This window comes from Thalia democratica, chromosome 2 (assembly GCF_965202585.1).
Source record: "Thalia democratica chromosome 2, ktThaDemo2.hap1.1, whole genome shotgun sequence".
Classification (NCBI taxonomy): domain Eukaryota; kingdom Metazoa; phylum Chordata; class Thaliacea; order Salpida; family Salpidae; genus Thalia; species Thalia democratica.
In genome coordinates, this window is record NC_139166.1 from 84,519,740 (window position 1) to 84,540,401 (window position 20,662).

Consider the following 20,662-nt stretch of genomic DNA (forward strand, 5'->3'; position numbering starts at 1 on the left):
TTATTAAAAATTACTTAAAAAAATCTATCCATAACCTTTTATAAGTTTAGCCACTACTTCTGTCAGTTTACAAAATATAACTCAAATAAATGTAAAAATAAATCATACTATTGGTTTATGTTCATTCAAGTTATATTTTATTTTTTTGTTTATAAACTAAAAACTACAAAAACTATCCATAATATTTATATAAGGCCTGGACAGTAATTTATTTTTCATTTAATTGCAGCAACTTAATTGCAGCAACATCTAAATACTACACATAATTTTGATGACATCACATCAAAAATTGAATGCAGCAATTCTACACATAAAATAGTGCCCATAAAATAGTACACATAAAAAGTCCTACCGGCATTTGGCGTGAGTAGTAGATTATGACGTAATTTTGCGATAAAAATATTTTATTGAAATTTTCAGCGGTTTTTATCAAAAATAAAATCTAAAATCCTCCAAGAGAAATAACGTGGTTAACAAAATGTACTCTATCTAAACATGTTGTTTAGTATTATGGAAAATTTAACTATCAGTATAAAAACAGATAATACGTTCGTTTGTGCAACTTGTTATTTTGAAATTCGCTAATTGAAAACTTTAATAATATTTTAGTTTAAAAAGCGATAAACTCATACAAACTTACTTGTTGATGAAACATTTTGTGGTGTTGAAAACAGCGGATATACTGAAAACGTAACAAACAAAGTGCTGTCATATTTAGTGTGATAATTTATGTAGTTGACAATTCGCAAACGAGAAATGTTTGTTTTCCTGACTACTTTATCAAGGAAATAGTCTGTAAAAAGTAAAGTCAGTATTTAATCCCAAGTATCTTAAATTTTAAATATAGTTCTTTTTCAAAGTTCTTTGTTTATACTTTTTAGAACTTTAACAAAACTTTTATAAACATTTAGTAATTTTGAAAAAATTACAATTCAACAAATACTAAGGGTTTGTTAAAGTTTACTTTTAATTAATGTTACTTTTAAGATTTCTAGAAAATTTTCACAGCAATCTCCGCTTGACTAACATTGAACAAAGGAAATTGTTTCTTTACTATTTCTAGTTGTTCGTGTGAAACTTTATCAAATTCAACAGTAAAGTTAGTTGGTGTAACGTTCGTATAACACTTTGAAACGTAAAAGTCTTCATCTTTTACGTTTGAGTCGAATTTTTCTATAAGTACTAGTGTAGAATTGTACATCTGAAATTAAAGTATAAAAATAAATTAAATAACGTCAAAAAATCACTACTGTAAAACTTTTAGTTAGTTAGATAATACTTTCTTATTACTTTTTACAGGTAACTTAGGAATATGAAATTATTTGTAGGACTTTATAAAATCGTTTTAAATTAAACAAATTACTTATAACAAAGCTTAATATTTTTTCTGTTCTTACATCAATGTCATAATACATTCTGTGTTCGATTTGTGTTGGTAAGATTTCTTAAGTTTTAACATCTTGCTTCACAGTTAATATGTTTTCTGTCCAGTATTTCTGCTTAAAGATTTTACTTGTTAATGAAATAATGTATCTTAAGTTATTTTAGAATTACTTAATTTATTGTTCAATCACCGGTTTCGTGTTTTTACTATAACATTTTAAAACTATTCAAACAAAAACTAACTTTATTTTTATGCAAGTAAAAAATATTTAAATTAGTGCTTATTTCACTTTGTTCAAAACCTTTTACTTGGTTTATGTAAAACCAAAAGTTTGTTTAAAGTCATTAAATTGTGTACTTAAATTTAAACGAAACACAAACTAAATAAAACTTACCGTTACTTTACTAATCAAAAAAAAATATTCAAAAATATAAACATTTAAACATTATTTTTAGTTTTTGGCAGTGAATTTAAATGACTAATATTAATCTATAACAACCTACGCTCTGCGGCCGAATCTAATTACGCAAAATTAGAGACTTTCGCCGCGACGTATTTTTATCTCACTAAACAATTTGTTAAAAATAAATAAGACTACGCATTTTTGTAATCATTAGGATTTGTATTTGCTTCTGTTTAAAGTTAGTGTATGCAAACAGTAATGCTAATTTTTGATCATTTTATTAGAATTATGCTTATATTGTAATGAGTAGTTACACAAAACGTTGTAAATATTTTTTGAATATGCTGATCTTTAAAATTTTTAACTTTTACGTAGAAAGTACGCCAAAATATTTTACTAGTAAGTTTGTTTTATGAAATCTTCCTACTCTTAATCTAATGTACAAACGCTTTAAAACACCTAACTTGGTTTTTGGCTGAAATATTTTTGTATTTAGAAAAGATACTAGTTGACAAAAATAAAAATAAAAAAACCAAAAACTAAATTTGTTGAAGTTAGAAATAGAAATTATCTATGTGATTGAAAATAAAAGAGAAGGGCCATTTTGATCTAAAGTGAATTACGCTAATTATTATATACTGAAAAATTACTAACTTAAACTAAGCTGTAGAATAAGTCGGTAGATGAATATAGTTATAGTATATTTTGTAAACATATTTCACCTAAAAGTTGAATTAACAAAATTAAAAGTTTACATATTTAGTTTCTTGTTTAACAATTTATAAAACAGCTTACCTGTTTACTTCCTTGTTTTTCAATATAATAGTGTTCCACGATACTGTTATGTGGCTTTTCTTTATGAGAGTTTGCATACTCGTAATTTCTAAATAAAAGTATTCCTACAAACCCGTGGGGTGAAAACTGACAAAAACGTACAACCATGTTATTTATATATATATAACATTAAATACTGCAGTAAGCAAAAAAAAAAGATTGTTAACTTAATTATGTACAAATATTATATTACAAAGGTATAAAATTTACAAACTAAAATTGTTTCCAAAAAGAAAGTGTATTTTATAAAATTATAAATCTATTTTTATTTTAGTAAAACATTTATTTAAACTTACATGATTAAATAACTTTAATTCAAGTTAGTTTCAAATGTTATCACTAAATATAATAATACATAGCATTAAATAGTTAAACTGATCTACAACTGAGATCACTATGTTAGTTGTAAGCTAAATGACTTTCTCACTTTTAGTATACATAAAAAAAACTAACAAAAGTATCCGTTTTTGTAAAAATCTCTTCATAAAACATTTGATTTTCTTCTAAAACACTACATTTATTTTTTGAATATTTGTAATAAATCTGGCTAACGGGGTCGTATACACTGTAAATTATTTTGTTTTTGTTTGTTAATTTTAGTTTATTGTTTTAATTTTAGTTAAATTCACAAAATACAAAAAGTAATGGTTACTTTATCTCTTTGATTTTATCTTATCTTTTATTTATAAACAATATGATAAAGATTAGTATTAAGTACAAAACTATGATGAGGCTATTAATATGTAAAACTTATGGTTATCATAAAAGTTTATCACTTACTATTCAGTGTCCTTATCAACATCTAAGCGAAACAATTGTGTACTGCTATCAAAGTAAAAGTCAATAGACAGTGACGGTCTTAATTCTCTTCCGTTAAAAATTTTGCTTGCTAATAAATGTAGCTTGCCACTGTTTTGATGTGGCAGTCTTACATTCGGATAATCACTTTCTCTTCTGCCTACAAATTTTTGTAAACTGTTTTTTTTTGTTTCCAAGCAAAAATTGACATGGTTATTACAATTTTTAAGTCGTTTAAAAAGAAAAGTTATTTAGGACAGCTTTCTATAGTATGTTTTATAATAAAAGTATTTGTGGATACTTGTTTATATGTTTACGTACAAACCAGCTAATATGTATTAATTATACTAGATTAAAACAATTTTTTTTTAAATTCATCAACCGTTTTCTAGCGAAATTACTTTTAACTTTGAAATACTGAGTATTTTACCTTCACACAAAACTTTGTAAGGTTCTCCTATATCGTGTTCTTTGTAAGTTGAGAAGTTGTATAGTAGGTAGCTTAAAAATCTATCTCCTCCATTTTTAAACGTGACCTGTCGAACATTAAACTAGTATTTTCTTTTTACTTTTAAGATACCAAACATATTTGTCAATTTATGACTAAAGAAATCCGTATTGCTTTAAAACATTAAACCTTAATATTTAAAAAAAATAATACGTTTAGATCATTTAAACAAAATGCTTTTATTTGATAAGAAACTTAAAATTCAAGGAATAGTTTTTAATACTTATCATTGCCTTACTTTTAGCACTATAACGCATATCACAAAAATTTAAAAAAATTTTACAATAAGTATGATTATATAACATAATTTACATTAATGCCATGTTTTACCATTGACACATTTCAGATACTTCATAAATAAAAAAAATATTTATTTTACTATTTTTAACTTAAAAAAAATAACTTTAGAAGTTTTTCGTATTTAAAAAAAATTCTTAACTACTAATGTAAACTTACAGTTAATTGGATGACAATATTTAAGATGTGAGAACTGGAAATGCTCATTTTTTCAACTTCAACTTTATATTTAACGTGTTTGTCATCGGAAAGAAAACACATAGAGTAGTGCTCATTTTCATAAGTTTCATTTATTTTTGAGTTTAGACTTTTTTTCTGTTTCAAATATTTTATATTAGAGAAATTTTATACGTATTAAATAAATACACTTAAAGTAATAAAATGACAATAATTGAAATAAATTGTAAAAATAATAAAAAACTTAAAAGTTTTTATTGCATATTGTACAATTTGAATTACTAAAATATTGAAATAAAGTAAAAATAAAAGAGATTGCTCACTCTTAAAACTATAGCAGGGTATTTCCTATTTAGAAACAATCCTTCCGTGCTATCCAAATTGTTCAAAGAAAAATTATGATGGAAAATTGTTGATTCATTATACGTCATATAGTCAATTTTGCACTTTTCAGTTTTGCTTTGGTCTTTGAAAAAAAATAATTGTATTTTTTTTGTAGCTATATGATTTCATATGATATCAAAAGCTTGTTCACTAATATTCCAGTAGTGGAGGTTATTGAAATTTGCTTAAAGGTATTGTATCATTCCGATTTAAAACACCCTCAGATGCCGGAATTTGTGTGCAAAGAAATGTTACACATGGCTGTGTTAGGTGTTGAGTTTAGTTTTGATGGTAAAATGTATAAACAAATAGATGGGGTTGCAATGGGTTCACCTTTAGGTCCTATCTTGGCTAATATTTTTGTTGGTTACCTAGAAAGTAAGTTATTTTTGAACTGTAAAAGTCCTCTCATGTATCTTCGATACGTAGATGACACTTTTGTTATGTTTGAAAATAGACAAGAGAGCTCCAGTTTTCTTAATGATCTTAATAATCTTCACAAAAATCTTAGTTTTACAAAAGAAGAAGAACACAACAATTCGTTAAACTTTTTAGATGTTTGTGTCCAACGATCAGTTGAGGGGGAACTTTTAACTAAAATTCATCGTAAATTAAATTCAGAAGCATTATATGTTCCGTGGGCATCTTTTGGTCCAGTCAAGCAGATGTTAGGAGTTTCAACGGGTATGGTGAAGCTTTTCACCAGACTTTGTTCTCCTTGCTTTCTTGAAGGCGAGTTGAAAACACTTCAAAACACTTTCCTTTCGCTTGGTTATCCAGGTAACTTAGTTTCGAAAGTTATAACAAGAGCTAAAATTCAACAGCTTTAAAAATGATTGGCCCTCAGAAGTGTCCAGTATACTTAAAACTTCCTTACCTTGGAAAAATTTCTGAGAGGTTTTTTAAGAAAATTTCATAGGAAATAAGCCAAGTTTTCAGCTCTCTTCATTAATAACAGTTTTGTATACTGATCGACCTCTAAGTGGAATTTACAAAGATGTTTCTCCCACCCATGAAAAAAGTAACATCATCTATAAATTTAGTTGTCACTGTGGTAGTGACTACGTGGGAAAAACATCTCAAAGGTTTCATGTAAGAATCGATCAACATGTTCCAAAAGTCTTGAAAAAGTGGTTTGATGGCCGTTCTTAGAAACCAACTAAAAAATACTTCTTGGCGATTGGGCAACATTTGTTGGACAATCCTGAGTGTGTTAAAAATTATAATAAGGACAATTTTTCAGACTTAGTGAGAGCGGAGAACTCTTTTCAATTGCATATTCTGGAAGCCTTATGTATTCAATCTTTTAGGCCCAGTTTATGTAAGCAGAAAAAGTTCGTTTACCAAACTAGACTTTTTAAATCCTTATATTAGTAATTTTAAAGTAATTAGTTTCTTGTAAAACTTTATTTCAATTTAAAATTTTTATCGCTTCTTTATTTAGATTGTTTTAATTCTACCAAGTTTTATTAGTATACCAAATTTGTTTAGCATTAGCACTTATTTAGTTCTTAACATTTGATTATTACGTCATTTTATATCTTAAAACTTTAAACTGCAGTACAATTTTATTTCAATTTGTATTCATTCCAGTTCAGTAGGAAACTATTTCTGACGAGTCCTACTTGAAAGTACTTAAATAAATTTAAAGAAAATGAAATGTAGTCTGTTATATATTTTTAGTAATTTTTTACTAACAAAACAAAAATATACAATAATTTTACCTACTAAATTTTATTAGAGGCAAACTTTATCAAAATACTAAAAAAAATTAAAATCAACTCATTATTTTACTTGAAGAGAGATTTTTTAATATAGGAATTTATTATTAGTACTACTAGTATTTTATCCTTATATACAAAATTGAACAACTTATAAGTATATATATTTAAACAAAGTTTTGTAAACAATACAAAAATAATTTCTTTTATTTTTTAAAACTGAAACAATTTTTAATGTAGAATAAAAGTAATATTTGTTAATAAACTTCATACTATAACTTAATTTTAAAGTTTGGTTTGACTCACAATTGAAATCGTACCGACGATTTTCTTTGTAGTTTATATAACTTTTTAATTTGTATGGTTTTTCAGATGAATCTCTGTAGGATATCTCTTTTATATGGTTTTGTACATCGTATGCTTGTTTTACATGATGTACATAAGTAGATCTGGTTACAAGATCTGGTAATATAAGATTAAACTAATTTTCATACTCAGAATAAAAAGACTTATTGATTTTGACTTTTAATACTGTCTTACTTTTTGTACGGATAGAATTAATAAAAAAACTATTAGAATTTTTTTGTAACTAAAAAAATACAAAAACAAATATAAATAAATAGTTTACATTTTAAGTTTAATTTTAAAGAACACTACTAATTAAATTAAGACTTAAATAGCAATGAAAGTATTTTACAACCATTGAATTTTTTTGGTAATAGTTTTTACTAAAATTCAGTACTAGCTGTATAAAGTACTTGTATGTAATATTTAAACAAATATATTAGTTTAATTAAAACTTCTTATAAGAACTTAATCTTTTTATACAAATTTATTGAAAACAAAGCATGTATAAGCGATACTTACGTAGTATTATTAAAATTATCTAGTTGATTTACCAGTTTTGTTTTAAAAATCTACAAAAATAGTTTATACACCATAACGTATTTTTTAATAACTTTATAATATTTTTGTAGTTTAATTATAACAAACCAGGGGTTGTAGTCGTAAACTTATAAAAGTTTTTGAATTCCTTAATTTCGAAGAAATCTCCACTACCTGAAAATCTTGGATCGCACTCTAATGCACATGCTGAAGCAATTAATAACGAAATGATCATGTAAACAAAAATACAGTACATTATGTAATTTTTGCTTTTACTCTTAAATTACGTTGTTTTATAATACAAATGCTTTTGTATTTTATTTCCATATACTGTTAATATTGTTAAGTTTAAATAATATTTTTAATCGCCATACTACTAAAACTAAAAATAAATTGAGTTTAATTTACTTAAAAAATTATTTAAGCTAAATAACACATTTTTGTAACAAAAATTTGTGCTTTTTCGTGAAATAAATTTTGTTACAAAGTCAGTTAATTTTAAGTTTTGTCTGAGCTATAGCAATAAACTAAAAAAATAACACATTTTTTTATCATGAAAAATTTTTTAATACAATCAAACTCTTTTTAACATAAATAAGAAAAGTGCATGAGTAATTAACGTAACAAATGAAAAGTTTAAATTAAGTATATAATTAATTAGATTTAATATTATAAAGATATACTTTTTTGAAGCTAGTTACTTATATCAATTTTTAAATATACTAATTAAGTTGTTTACAATTAAAAAAGATAAATTAGTTTTAGAATTTATGTTATCACATCACAAGTAAGATAAAACGTTATTTTTTTGTTTTTAGAGCTTATGCTACGCGTATTAAAATATAAGATAACAACAAAAACTAGTTTTTAATTATTAAAATACAATAATCTTTCGCAGCACAGTTTTGATTTTCCTTTTAATTATTTTATTGACGAGCAGTAAAAGTTTTAAAAGAATACTATGAAGCTAAAACTGTTAAAAACTTGTTAATTTAATATTTGAAATCGACATACTACTAAAAACTTGTTTAAGTAATATTTAAAATCCCAATACTACTAAAAACTAAATATAGAATAAACTACTTTACTAAAAAATTATTTAAATTAAATAACACATGTTTGTAACAAAAATGTTTGCTTGTTCGCTAAATTTGTTTGTACAAAGTCAATTAATTTTAAGTTTTGTCTAGGCTATATCAATTAACTAAATAAAGCAAATTTTAACGATATAAAAGTTGTTCTATTAAAATTTAACACTTTTAAACATAAATAACTATTACAAAACTGTTTATGCAGTTAAAAACACAACAAATATATAAAAAGTATAAGTTAAGTAATTAAAAAATTCGATTTAATACTCAAATAATATAAAGACTAGTTACTTATCTCAGTTTTTAGATAAACAAAATAAGCTGCTTACAACTGAAAAAAATAAAATGGTTTAAAGTTTTTGTTATTAAATCACAAGTAAGATAAAAAGTTAGTTTCCTGTTTTTTATAGTCTCTTCTACGTGTATCAAAAGATTAGATAACTATAAAAAAAAAAAATTTAAAGATTGTCAAATATATTAATCATTCGCAGCACACTTTTAGTTTTCCTTTTAAATATTTTTTGACTGGAGGTGAAAATTAAAATAAGATTACTTTGAAACTGAATGTGTTAAAAACTTTTTTAATTAAGTGATAAATAAAAAAATAGTGTTTACAAGTAATTAAATCAAAAAGTAAGTTATACTAAAAACATTCCTTTATAGAAGCAGTTTGACGTTTAAAATGATTAGATTTTGGTTTTAACTCAACATGTTTTTTTTTTGTGTATTTTACTTCGACTGCCTACATTTAAGTTTAGTTAATGAAATTTTAAAATTTAAACTAAAAACGTATGTAAATATATTACTTCTTAAGTTCTTAACCAGTATACTATATTTTCTTCGTTATTTCCGTATGGAAAAAACTTATATGGCATTTTAGTTTTTGTTTTAATCATGAGAAAAAAAAAATAAATAAACTTAGTAGATATTATTTAATATCTATTTTTGTTTTAAAAGCTATGTTTTTCTTTTACGGTCGTTTACATAAAAAGTGGTAGCTAAACATTTAATATTAATTAACAAAACACTCATTGTATGTGTAATTATACGACTTAGATTTGTAAAAATTGCATAAATTTTATTATTTGTAGCAAAAATTTATTGGGTTAGCCGTTAAAGTTAGTTTTAAAGAAAATTTGCTGTTATATATATAATACTCCAAAATAAAATATGTTTTTTCCTTTTAGTAATTTGTAAATCAAACTTATTTAGGCAAATTTTTAGCATCTAAAGCTTTTATTTTAGTAAGTCATGTTTGCTTTGTATTTTGATGACAAATTTTAACTTTTAAACATTCTAGAATAGTTAATACTCATAAAAGTTATTGAGAAATGTTTTACTTGAAGACCAGTTAGACAAACTTAAGTAAACTAGATTCTGTAGGTTTTCTGCTTTTTGAGTAATAACGAAAACTACATTTTAGTTAAAGCATTCAACTTTTGCACATTTTGTACGATTCAAAAAGAGAAATTAAAGGTAATGAATAAGTTGTTGAATCCTGTGTTAGAATTGAAAATACTAAAAACTAAAAAAACCGTTCACGTTAGTTATAGTTAGCTTATTTTCAACTTAGCTTATTTAGTTTCAAATATTTGTAGTTTTACAACTCTAAACAAGCGAAACTCAAGTTAGCATAAATATCTACTTAAAGTATAATTATAAAGTTTTGGCTTGCTATTTTTTGACATTAATTGTCTGTTATTAATTAGATTATTTAAATTTTTAGATGTATATTTTACATGTATTTTATTTTTATAAACTATGGTTTTAGAAAAGCTGCGCATGTACATTGTGTGTATTTTTTTGTCTTATTTTTTTCAAACTATCAATAATAATTAATAATGAACAAAAGTACTGTAATAGTGATTAAATTAAATATTTTTTTTACTAACTGTAGAATTACCACAAGACTATTCGGTTGCTACTATATAAAGAAAAAGTTGGGCATTCATATAAGAAATAAATAAAAAAACTATTTCTATCAATTATGGACTGAAAACTTTTTTTTGAACAAATTAGAAAAATTAAGTTTAAAAAAAAGCAAACAACAGTTTGCGTCCATATCACAAAGCAGAAAATATTTTGCAATCGACTTTTAAAAAAATTTTTTTAAATCAGCAACACTAAGTTATTTGATAAACTTATGAAAATAAATATTTAATTCAGTCATGTTTATGTACTGTTCAATTTATATATTTATTCATTGTAAACTGAACAAAATATTGTTATTTTTTAACTTTTTATAAACGCGCCCGTCCAAAATCATTTTTAAATACACCTAAACCTGTTTTTATAAAAGGCTGCCAATCTTTATGTAAAAAAATTTTTATGATTTCTGTTATTTTTTTTTGGTTAAAATTTATTTTTTAATATGTATTGTAATTATTTCCTTTATATTCTCAATTTCATCTTTTTAATACTAAAAAGGTAAAAGTACTAAGTATCTCTATGATTTTTGCTCAAAATTATTTATATCTTAATTTTTTCATACTTTCTACCAAATAAGTTTTTAAAAGTTCTTTTTTTTTTTGTTTTACCAGGTATCCAGACAAGTATGTGTACACTGTACATATTAGCTTAGTGTATACAAGTTTTATGCAAAGCTAAATAAAAGTTTTTTATCAACATAAATATTTTTAAACACTAAAAATACTTTAGAACTTCATCATAGTAAAAAAAATCTTAAATGAACAATAAAACCCAAAAACATAGATTATAGTTATAAACATAATTTTTGAAGAAAAGAAAAAAAATAAAGATTAGAGTAGAAAGCAAAGTTTCTTGAAAGCAAAACTTAAATAATCAACAACGAAATTTTTAATAAAAATGAAGGCAATAAAACAGTAAAAACATCTAATAAACTTTTTTTTTTTAATTTAAACGTTAAACAAAAAAAAATTTATTTAGTTTTTTTATGTGATTTTGAAATTAGAGAGAATTTTAATATCAATTTCAAAGATGAAAAATTCTTCAAATTTTTTTTTTTATATAACAATTTAGCAGTATGTAAGAGTCATTGCATTATAATACAAAATCAATCAAAACCCTATACTTTTTTGTGACAAAAAATAAATAAATCTTTTTTTGTTAATGAAGAAGAAAAGAGGAACTAGTAGAATTTCATTATTCAGCGCTTTGGAAATTCTGAACTATGATTACGAACCATATTAAAACTAAATATTAAAAAAAAACTAGAATAATGCAACCATAATTTAAAGTTCTTACTTTTTAAGGTAAATATAAAACTATTAAAACCTTTTTTTTATAGGTTTTGAAAAAATATGATATAACTATACACAGTGCAGTTTTTCCGTAAATAAAACACAAAAAAAACTATTTCTTAAAGTGAAGAAACAGTTTTTCAGTTTTAATTTAAATTGACATACTTGATTGATTGTCAAATAAATTCGACTACAAAAATAACAACTTAGATATTTTCTCAGAAAACATTAAGATTTTAAGCAAATATAAAAGATATTCCTTACCCAGTCCATAGGTAGTAGTTTAGTTAACCATAATAAAATTGTTTGAATAATAATTACTTTGAATTTATACAGTTTTTGTAGAATGAGTTAAATTAGTAGGACTAACTTCTAGGACAACTTCGTACTCATGCAGTTTTATACGGATACGCATGAATGAGGTTATGGTAAAAGTTTTACAACTAAAGTCAGGTTCAAGTTTATACTGTTTAAGGGTTTTCCCTAGTAAGCTCATTCGGAAATTTAGGAGACCCTAGAATGCAAAAGGTCCAAAGGTTGATAGTAGTAGTAAGGAAGCCACAGGGGGACTACAGAGGCCATAATAAGAAACTTACACTTTCTGAAGTTTACAGTGATGAAGAAAAACGGCTTTTAAGGGTAGTTTCAACCTAATAGTTGGTTGAGAATAAAGAAACCTTAACCAACATCTTAAGAGTCTGTAATTGCATTACATTTTGAATGTCCAGAAAAGTAAGTTCACTAAAGCAGTTATTTAGAGTTTAGTTATTAATACTGAACAAGAAAAGATTGCAGAACACTTTTGTTGCTTAAAAAACAGAACGCTCAATACATTATGAACGTTTGTTTATTTTAAGACAAAAGATTTTTAAAGATTCACTTTTGTAACTGACTCATACCAAAAACTAAAATAACTTATTATAAATATACTTTAACAAAATAGAACTTTAGTAGAAATTTGTTACTCAATATTTGCTGATTTTTTTAAACTTAGAATAGTTTTTATAATAAAAAATAAGTTTTTTTAAGGATTTTTAAAAATAATAACTATTAAATATTATTATGCAAATTAGAAATTATTTTCTTTTTTAGGACTTTTAGGATTTTTGAATTAATACAGCACTGAAAGAATTACAAATATGGGTTCTTAAAATGTTGGTGTACAAAAATGGGTTTTTACAATGTTGGTGTACAAATCATTATCTAAGTTTTAATTGTTTTCCTCTCTTGCTAAATAAATAAGTTAATATTTTAGTACTTGAAGAAATTAAAATGATAAGCAATGTTTTCTAAATTACACAAAGTAAAATAATTGTAAAACAATTACCATACAAAAATAATTTTAAGTAGTTAGTTATGTTTTTAAAAATGTTTTTTTATTTGTCTTTGAAAAACTCATTAACTTTTAGTTTTAATTTTTAACTCATTTAAGTGTACAAATAAATGATTTTATATTTTCAAGTATGAATATTTATTTACTTATGTTTTTTTTGTGTAATAATTGTGTTTACAATATTATCGTATGTAGTATAGTGTACTTTCTAAATGTTAATTTTAGTTTTTTCTTGCATTGCTTATCTCATTAGATTTAATTTATAATTTTTTGTATTTGTTCAAAGTTTTTTTAATTTTATAAGCTTAAAAAATACAGTTTATAATTCTTCCAGTAAGTAAACATTAATAAACTTTTTAAGTTTTTATCATCTTAATCAAAATATTGTACTTTGATATAATAAACTTATCAAAAACTAAATTACTGCTATAGAGTTAGTCTAGTATAAAGGGCAATATTTTTTGTTTTAGTTTGTATAATTCCAAGTTTGAACTGTTTTTATGAAAGTTAATACTTTTCTCAAAAAATAAGCATTCCTGAAAATCTAAGCCGCTGTAAAATAGCTATATAAATTTTATAAATTTATCATTTAACTTAATATTTTACTACAACATGAAAGATTTTTTTTAAATATTTTTTCTATAGTTATCAAAATTATAATACATAGCTTAGACACCATTTTATACTTGAAAATTACTTTATAGTTACTCAAGCATGTCATATAAATTTAGAACAAAAAGTGTTTTGTTCATTTCTCGGATTACATTTGTTCTTTATATCTGGAAAAATGAATTATGCAAAATTGTATTTATTTACTCATATACTTGATACAACTTTTTTTGTCTAATTTTTGTATTTAGTTTTAAAAGAAATTTTAGTTAAACTTTTATAGAATAATGATAAAATAACAATTATTTATTTCTAAAGAAGTTTGATAATGCCAATTAAATAATTTCTAGTTTTCTTCCAGCAAAAAATAAATTTAACAAACTCTATTCTAATCGTGAGAAGTAGTAAAAGAACTGTTTTCCAATTGATATTTTGACATAAAAAGTGAAGCCTTTATTCTAATTAAATGTTTTAATTTTGACAAGTAACTTTAATTTTTTATTTGAAACTTGTTCATTCCTGTTTAATTGATTATAATAAAACTTAAAATTATAAAGAATTTTTTTGACTTGATAATTAATAATGGTATTCATTCTAACCTCAAAACAAACATAATATTTAAATAAACATTTGAATAAATAACATTTAAAATATATTTTTTAAAAACACACTAGATATTTCTTATTTTTTTTTCAAATACTCTCTCTCTAATTTAATAACAATTCCCTGTAAAATGTTTATATAAAGATTTTTAATTTTGGTTCTAAAGAAACTTAACTAAACTTGTAAGAACATTTTTATTTACTTAGTTTGTATAACTATTATAAACTCTGCTTATACATATTTATAAAAAGTATGATTGCTCTAAAAGAATTTTTTTGTTTTATATCTTAATTTACTAGAACTTATAAAAAGAAATCTGTTTTGTATGAGTATTTTGCTTAAAAGATCTACCATTTCTGCATAAACACGCAATTATCGTGATCTTACTTGTTGTAGAAATTTTAGGAACTTAAAAGTGGTCCTTGGTTGAATTCAATTTCTTGAGAACTTATCTATTTTTAAATTAAATTATTTTCACAAGTTAGACAAATTGTTTATTGTGCTACTTTTCTACTAAACTAAAATTCCTGGTATATGTTTACTTCTAAATCAAACGAAAAAATTATACATAAAGTAGTTACTTTTGGTTCAGTTGACTTCAAAAATTCAAGCTTTGCAAATCCTAGTTAAATTTGGTATATTATAAATTTCATGCTAACTTTTATAGCATGTTCATTTATTAGTAAGTTTAATAAACTATTTACTTATAGTTCTTTTCTTATAATACTTTCACTTTTTAATCTTAGTTTTCAGTGTTTAAACTATTTTAGACTTTTAGAACATAACTATGAGATGATCTCAGGCTTGGCATATTGTATTATTAATTAATAAAATCAGTTAAAGTAAAGTTAGTTTAAGTAGGTACTTTTTGTTAATCCACTAATAACAAGTTCTTACTAAACTTAATCAGAACTAATTTAAAATTATTGAATCAGTTATAGCTAAAAAACCATGATTTAAGCCTAAATTTTAAAGCTAAATATGTCTTTAAACAAACTTAGTGTAGGTTTTTTTAGATTTAAAGTAATACGCTATAGAACTATAGAAAAGTTTTGATTAGTTTATATAACAGTTACTTTAAAATTTAACAAAAGATTGCTATATATATATTTTTTTATATCTACATTAAATTATACATAAATTTAAATTATAAATTAATCATAAGTAATAAAAATATCAAGTTTATTATGTAAAATTAACCATTTATCAGCATTTACTTTTAATAAAACAATTACAAATGAAAAAATGTGCGCACAAAATTTTTCCATCAACTACAACAAGCAAGATAAAACGTCATGTCTGTTTAAGAGTCCTAACCAACAAAAGAAACCTTGCAAACCTACTTTCGCTGAAATGTTGAAAAGAGGTCCGAAATACAATAAAACCAATCAAACTAACGAGAGGAAATTAAACCTAGTCGGGCAAGCAAATACAATTAATCAACTTTTGAATGAAAGCAATAAGTTCATTTCTTCTAGTTATGGTTACAAGTTTGAAGATAAATATCAAATGGGCCCCAAGTTAGGTCAAGGTGGCCAGGGTAGTGTATACACAGGTTAGTCATAAATTGAGTTTTTCTATTTAATGTAAAAGATTCAACATCTTGAAACAAAAAACTTTATAAAAGATTAATTTAGGCTTTGGTCCGAAATAATGACTTCACAACTACATATATTTAGCAAGCAAAACCAAAATAGTTAATTTAATAAAAACAAATTCTAAAATAACAATTATTTTAGCTAAAAATAGTAAGACTGGATTTGAAGTAGCAGTGAAATATTTAACCGCGGGATCTTACAAAGAAAGTGTTTGTGGCGGACAAAATCTACCAGAGGAGTTGGTATATTATTACAAGGCAATGAGAAATAAAGATTATCCAGGTTTGTTTTGTTATTTTGAGTCTTTTAATAGTTAGACTACTTTAAAAAGATAATAACATTCGTTAGTTAATAGTTGTAATACACCGGTTTTTGTTATTCAAGTTTCAATTTTTCAAACGATTTTATGCAATCTAAACTATTTATCATTATATTTTTAAAGGTTTTGTTAAGGTATTCGAGTGGTTTCAATATGAAAAGTGTTTTTTGATCGTGACTGAAAAACCGAAGGGCTTTATTACTATGAAGCAATACATCCACGAAAAAGGGGCTTTGTCAGAAAAAATCGCTAAAAAGATTTACATTGATGTACATATTTTCTTTGTTAACATGTGTTACTAAAACTATTTAAATGTTTTTTCATTAATAGATGTATAGATATAGGTTTACTATAAAGATTTAAATTAACTGTTTGTTTCTTTATAAATTTTAATTAATTAAATCTTTATTTTAAATAAAGATGTTACATTCGAATATAAAACAGTTACTGAACACTTTGGAAGTGATTCACTCAAACGGAGTTGTTCATCGCGATGTCAAGCCGGAAAATATCCTGATTAATCCACGAAACTTAATTATAAAACTCATTGATTTCGGCTGCGCAGTTTATAAACAGGTAGGTTATATACAAATTGCAGTACATTATTAAATAACTATAACGTAAAGCTGAGTATTGTGTTAGTTACATTACTTATATTTTAGTATTGTATTGTAATGATTAAAAAAATCTAAACGAAGAAAAAAACATTCTTGTTTTAAGCTTTAAAGTACAAATAAAACTTTTTTTTATATCATATAAAAAATTACACCTTGTGAATTTCTTCTAAAAAACTAAAAAACTTGATGCTTTCTAGAATGCTGACTTTGAAGATTTTAAGGGTACAATGTTGTACTATCCACCGGAGTATTTCAACACTATGCGCTACAATGGTGAACAGTTGGACTTTTAAGGCGCAAACCTGGTTCTTTACTATATGGTGCAAGGCAACAAGGCTTTTAGAAATCCCATGGAGATTATGAAAAAGAAACAAGTTTATTGTGGCGACTTGTCGTTGCAATTGAGGTCCTTTTTGGATGAAGCGCTGCATAAAGACCGCTTTGAAAGGCTCAATAAAATAAGTGTATGGAACCACTTTTGGTTACAAAATCCTTAGTTAAGAAATGAAGAAATCATTTAGGAAGATTAACATGAGTAATAAAAGTCTAATGTAATTAAATAAATATTGATAAAATTTATACAGTGAAGATGACCCAAATAAAATAATATATCTAAAATGTTTATTGTTTTATTCTGTTTAAAAGCATAGCAATTTTCTAGCAAAAAAAAATCGTGATTCTGATTTATAAACAAATTAAAGTTTTAAATTTTACAAAATTCATTTAACTTTTTGTTTATTCTATTCTATCAAATAAAATTATTATTACTTAAGCGGTTTTAAATTTTGTTTAGTACTATTTTATGTTTTTATTAACGTTAATCTAGATTTTTTAATTTTTTTTTAAATTTTTTTCTACTACCTGGTAGTGTGATTATTTTTTACACATTTAAAGATTCTTAAGAAGAAATGGTTTTTGTAGTTCTACCGGACTAAGAAAACATCAAGGCTTTTAAACTAGACCAATTTCTAGAAAACTACTGAACGGAAATGAAAGTTTGAGTATGGTTTAAAACAAAGCTAACTTACACTGTAGAAAATACACGTTAATTGTAAAATTAACATTTCTAACTTATTTTCTAAAGAAATAAGTACATTTGTTAAAATAAAAAAAAAAAAGTTCTGAATTAAAAAGACTATATAATATATTTTACGGAATTATAGGCATTTAAAGTTTAACTTGTTTTAATTTCATTTCGAATTTAAATCTTTTATTTTAAATAAATGACTAAAAGTTGTTTGAATAAGCTCTTTATTTTTATAATAGGGCTTTAACGTTAAGTAAAACTTTCAAAAATAGTTAAAATTTTTTAAACATCAAATATAATTTATGTTTGGAAAGCGTATATTAGTTATTCATTATAAGTAAAGATTTAAATGTTTTTGATTTAATGCAACATAAAATCTAGGGATAGCACCTTTAGTACGTTGAGACTTTAAATTTTTATTTCTAATTTTTTTTTTGATTGTATAAGAAATCACACACTTTGAAGCTAAGTTTAAACTTTTAAATTTAGCAGCTGAGAAAATTTTAAACAAGAAAAACTGAAAGTACTCTTCTAAAAATAAACTTTAATGGTTTTGAACAGTTATATAGTTGACAAAACACGTTTTTGATAACAGCTCTACATTTTTTAATCAAAACAAACTAAACTAACTCTAGATAATATACAACTAAAAAAAAAGTTAATAACTTCGAGCAAGGATTGAAAAGCAAAAATGTAAATTTTACCTATTTCAATCATCGTATAGATATAAATATATATATATATATTAATGTTTTGTTGTTAGACTTAGTATATAACTTTTAAATTTACGATATATTGCAATTGACCTGATTAGATTATACTCATCATGTAAATGTATAATATACTGTAATAGAACACAGTTGTACTATTTCGGATCTGATATAAGCTGGTTAATTTGGTTTTGTAACTGGAAATAATACTAGTAGTAATCGATTTGCATTATAACTTATATTTTTTATTATTGATCGGATGGGAAATAAAAGTGTGTCCATGGATTTAATAAGTCAGTTAGAACTGATTGAATTAATTTTAATGTATAGTTAAACAAGAAGGAGTTAAACTAGCACCAAAAGTTTAATATACTACAACATTTGCGAAGGCTATAATTAACACTTTTTAATAAGCTTTTAACAAAACCAAAAATACTTATAATAAAAGACTAAAAGTATTTGATATACTAATTTATTATTAAAACATTTATTTGCCTTAGAATCATATAAAAACATGTCTGCAGATAGGACAAGGGTTGTGTTCAGCGAACCATGTATCGATGCAAATCACAGCAAAATAAATGCTGGCCTCCGCAGTCCAGTTGCTTCATCAGTTTTCCGACTTTAACTTCTTCAAGACACACTTGACACTGATTTCCTACGTGAGACTCATCAGCTTCGAACTGATGAAACTGTTGAATCCTCTCAGACGAAAGTGCTTTGTTGAGTTCTTTCTTTTTCGCTGCAATTAAATCATTCATTTCTTCAACTTGTCGGTCAACATCTAGCCTGATCTCTTCAATTTTGTTCTTGAACGATTCATCTTCTTTTTGCGGATTGTAACACTTTATGTGATGCAGCAAAATAAAGAGCTTAATTGATTTACTTCTTGCAAAGTTTTTTAAAACGTTAACCTGGTCTTCTTCTTCTAACCGACGAATCACTAACTTTCTTTCTTCGTGAGTTTTTGAAATGTCTTTTCGCAGTATATCAAGGTCTTTAGTCTATTTAAATGTTATATTTTAATATAACATACAAAAATCTACTTTGCAATAAGATTTTACTGGCCTGCGTTCAGCTAAGGTAGCAAACTACAAATTATCATTTAAACGTGGCTTAAATGAAAATGGCGCTTTTAGAATAAAACTTTTAATTAAAAAGAAAAAAGTAAAGATTGCAAAACTTAGTGGGTCAAAAAATTTACTTATAGCTAGTTATTATGAATTAACACCGTTTATAACTCATTTGGAAATGTTATTGTTATTCTAAACTTAGGTCTTCATTCGTATTGTGTTGAACTGTTGACAGATTAACAAAAGTAGACATTAACTTTAGGCCACTCATAGTTGTTAAGGGCCTAATAAATTTTTATGTAATGTTGTAAGTTTATATTAAAAAACAATCAATTAGTTTTTGCAGACACTTCTGCATATAAACTGTATAATTTAAACTATTATTAAAATGCAAAAGATTTGTTTATACCAAAATGTTGTTTATTTTTCTTTTATGAAAAGTATAAAATAAAATTTATTTAATTAGATTACATTATTAATATAAACATAAATATTAAGCATACTAACTGTTGCATGATGGAGAAATAGCTTTTCATAGTCTCCATATCCGTTTTGAGCATAAAAACCGGGTGTTGGTTCTAATTCTTCCATTATTTTTGTATATATTTTTTAGATCTAGCAACTATTTTTTAAATAATATTTTAACTTAAAGCTAGGAAGTTTAAGTATATACTTATTAATATCTTAAAAACTAAAACAAAAGTTGTTATCTTTTATTAGTTCTGTAACAAGAAAAAAAAAAAAAAAAAATCGTTTTTAACATTGTCTAACTCTGAGTTATTTTTTGGACTACTTTTAAAGTGTCAATAGTTAGGAATATTTCCAAAATTTAAATACATTAAGAAAATTGTAAATGTTTACGGTATTTTGAAATAATGCTACTATACTATGCATATAAACATAAGTTGTGAAAAATTAGCAAACATTTTCTAAAGGAATATTCTTGTTAATTTAATAAAATATCAAATTAAAACTTTCTTATTTAATGAAAATATTACGGACTAAGTTAAAATAATCTATCCCTTAATAAAGAATGAATTTGGCATATCGTTAAATTGTAAAATCAACAA

At 24.2% G+C, this 20,662-nt stretch overlaps 2 protein-coding genes across 2 annotated transcripts; both read left to right on the forward strand.

The window, feature by feature from the left end:
• The first annotated feature begins 4,904 nt into the window (after positions 1–4,904).
• LOC145829045 (uncharacterized) lies at positions 4,905–12,357 on the forward strand. The gene is made up of 2 exons (XM_082936783.1): positions 4,905–5,565; positions 12,179–12,357. The coding sequence occupies exons 1-2, from the start codon at positions 4,905–4,907 to the stop codon at positions 12,355–12,357; spliced, it is 840 nt and encodes a 279-aa protein (XP_082792909.1).
• A 3,136-nt stretch (positions 12,358–15,493) lies between these two features.
• Positions 15,494–17,075, forward strand: LOC145829046 (serine/threonine-protein kinase pim-3-like). The gene is made up of 5 exons (XM_082936784.1): positions 15,494–15,803; positions 15,988–16,128; positions 16,289–16,434; positions 16,610–16,741; positions 16,980–17,075. The coding sequence occupies exons 1-5, from the start codon at positions 15,494–15,496 to the stop codon at positions 17,073–17,075; spliced, it is 825 nt and encodes a 274-aa protein (XP_082792910.1).
• The last annotated feature ends 3,587 nt before the right edge of the window (positions 17,076–20,662 follow it).

Coding starts and splice junctions, on each gene's coding strand:
- LOC145829046 (XM_082936784.1), top strand. CDS start 15,494: ATGTGCGCACAAAATTTTTCCATCAACTACAACAAGCAAGATAAAACG. Junction 16,129..16,288: donor GAGAAATAAAGATTATCCAG/GTTTGTTTTGTT, acceptor ATATTTTTAAAG/GTTTTGTTAAGGTATTCGAG. Junction 16,742..16,979: donor GCTGCGCAGTTTATAAACAG/GTAGGTTATATA, acceptor GATGCTTTCTAG/AATGCTGACTTTGAAGATTT.
- LOC145829045 (XM_082936783.1), top strand. CDS start 4,905: ATGATTTCATATGATATCAAAAGCTTGTTCACTAATATTCCAGTAGTG. Junction 5,566..12,178: donor CCTTTCGCTTGGTTATCCAG/GTAACTTAGTTT, acceptor ATACTGTTTAAG/GGTTTTCCCTAGTAAGCTCA.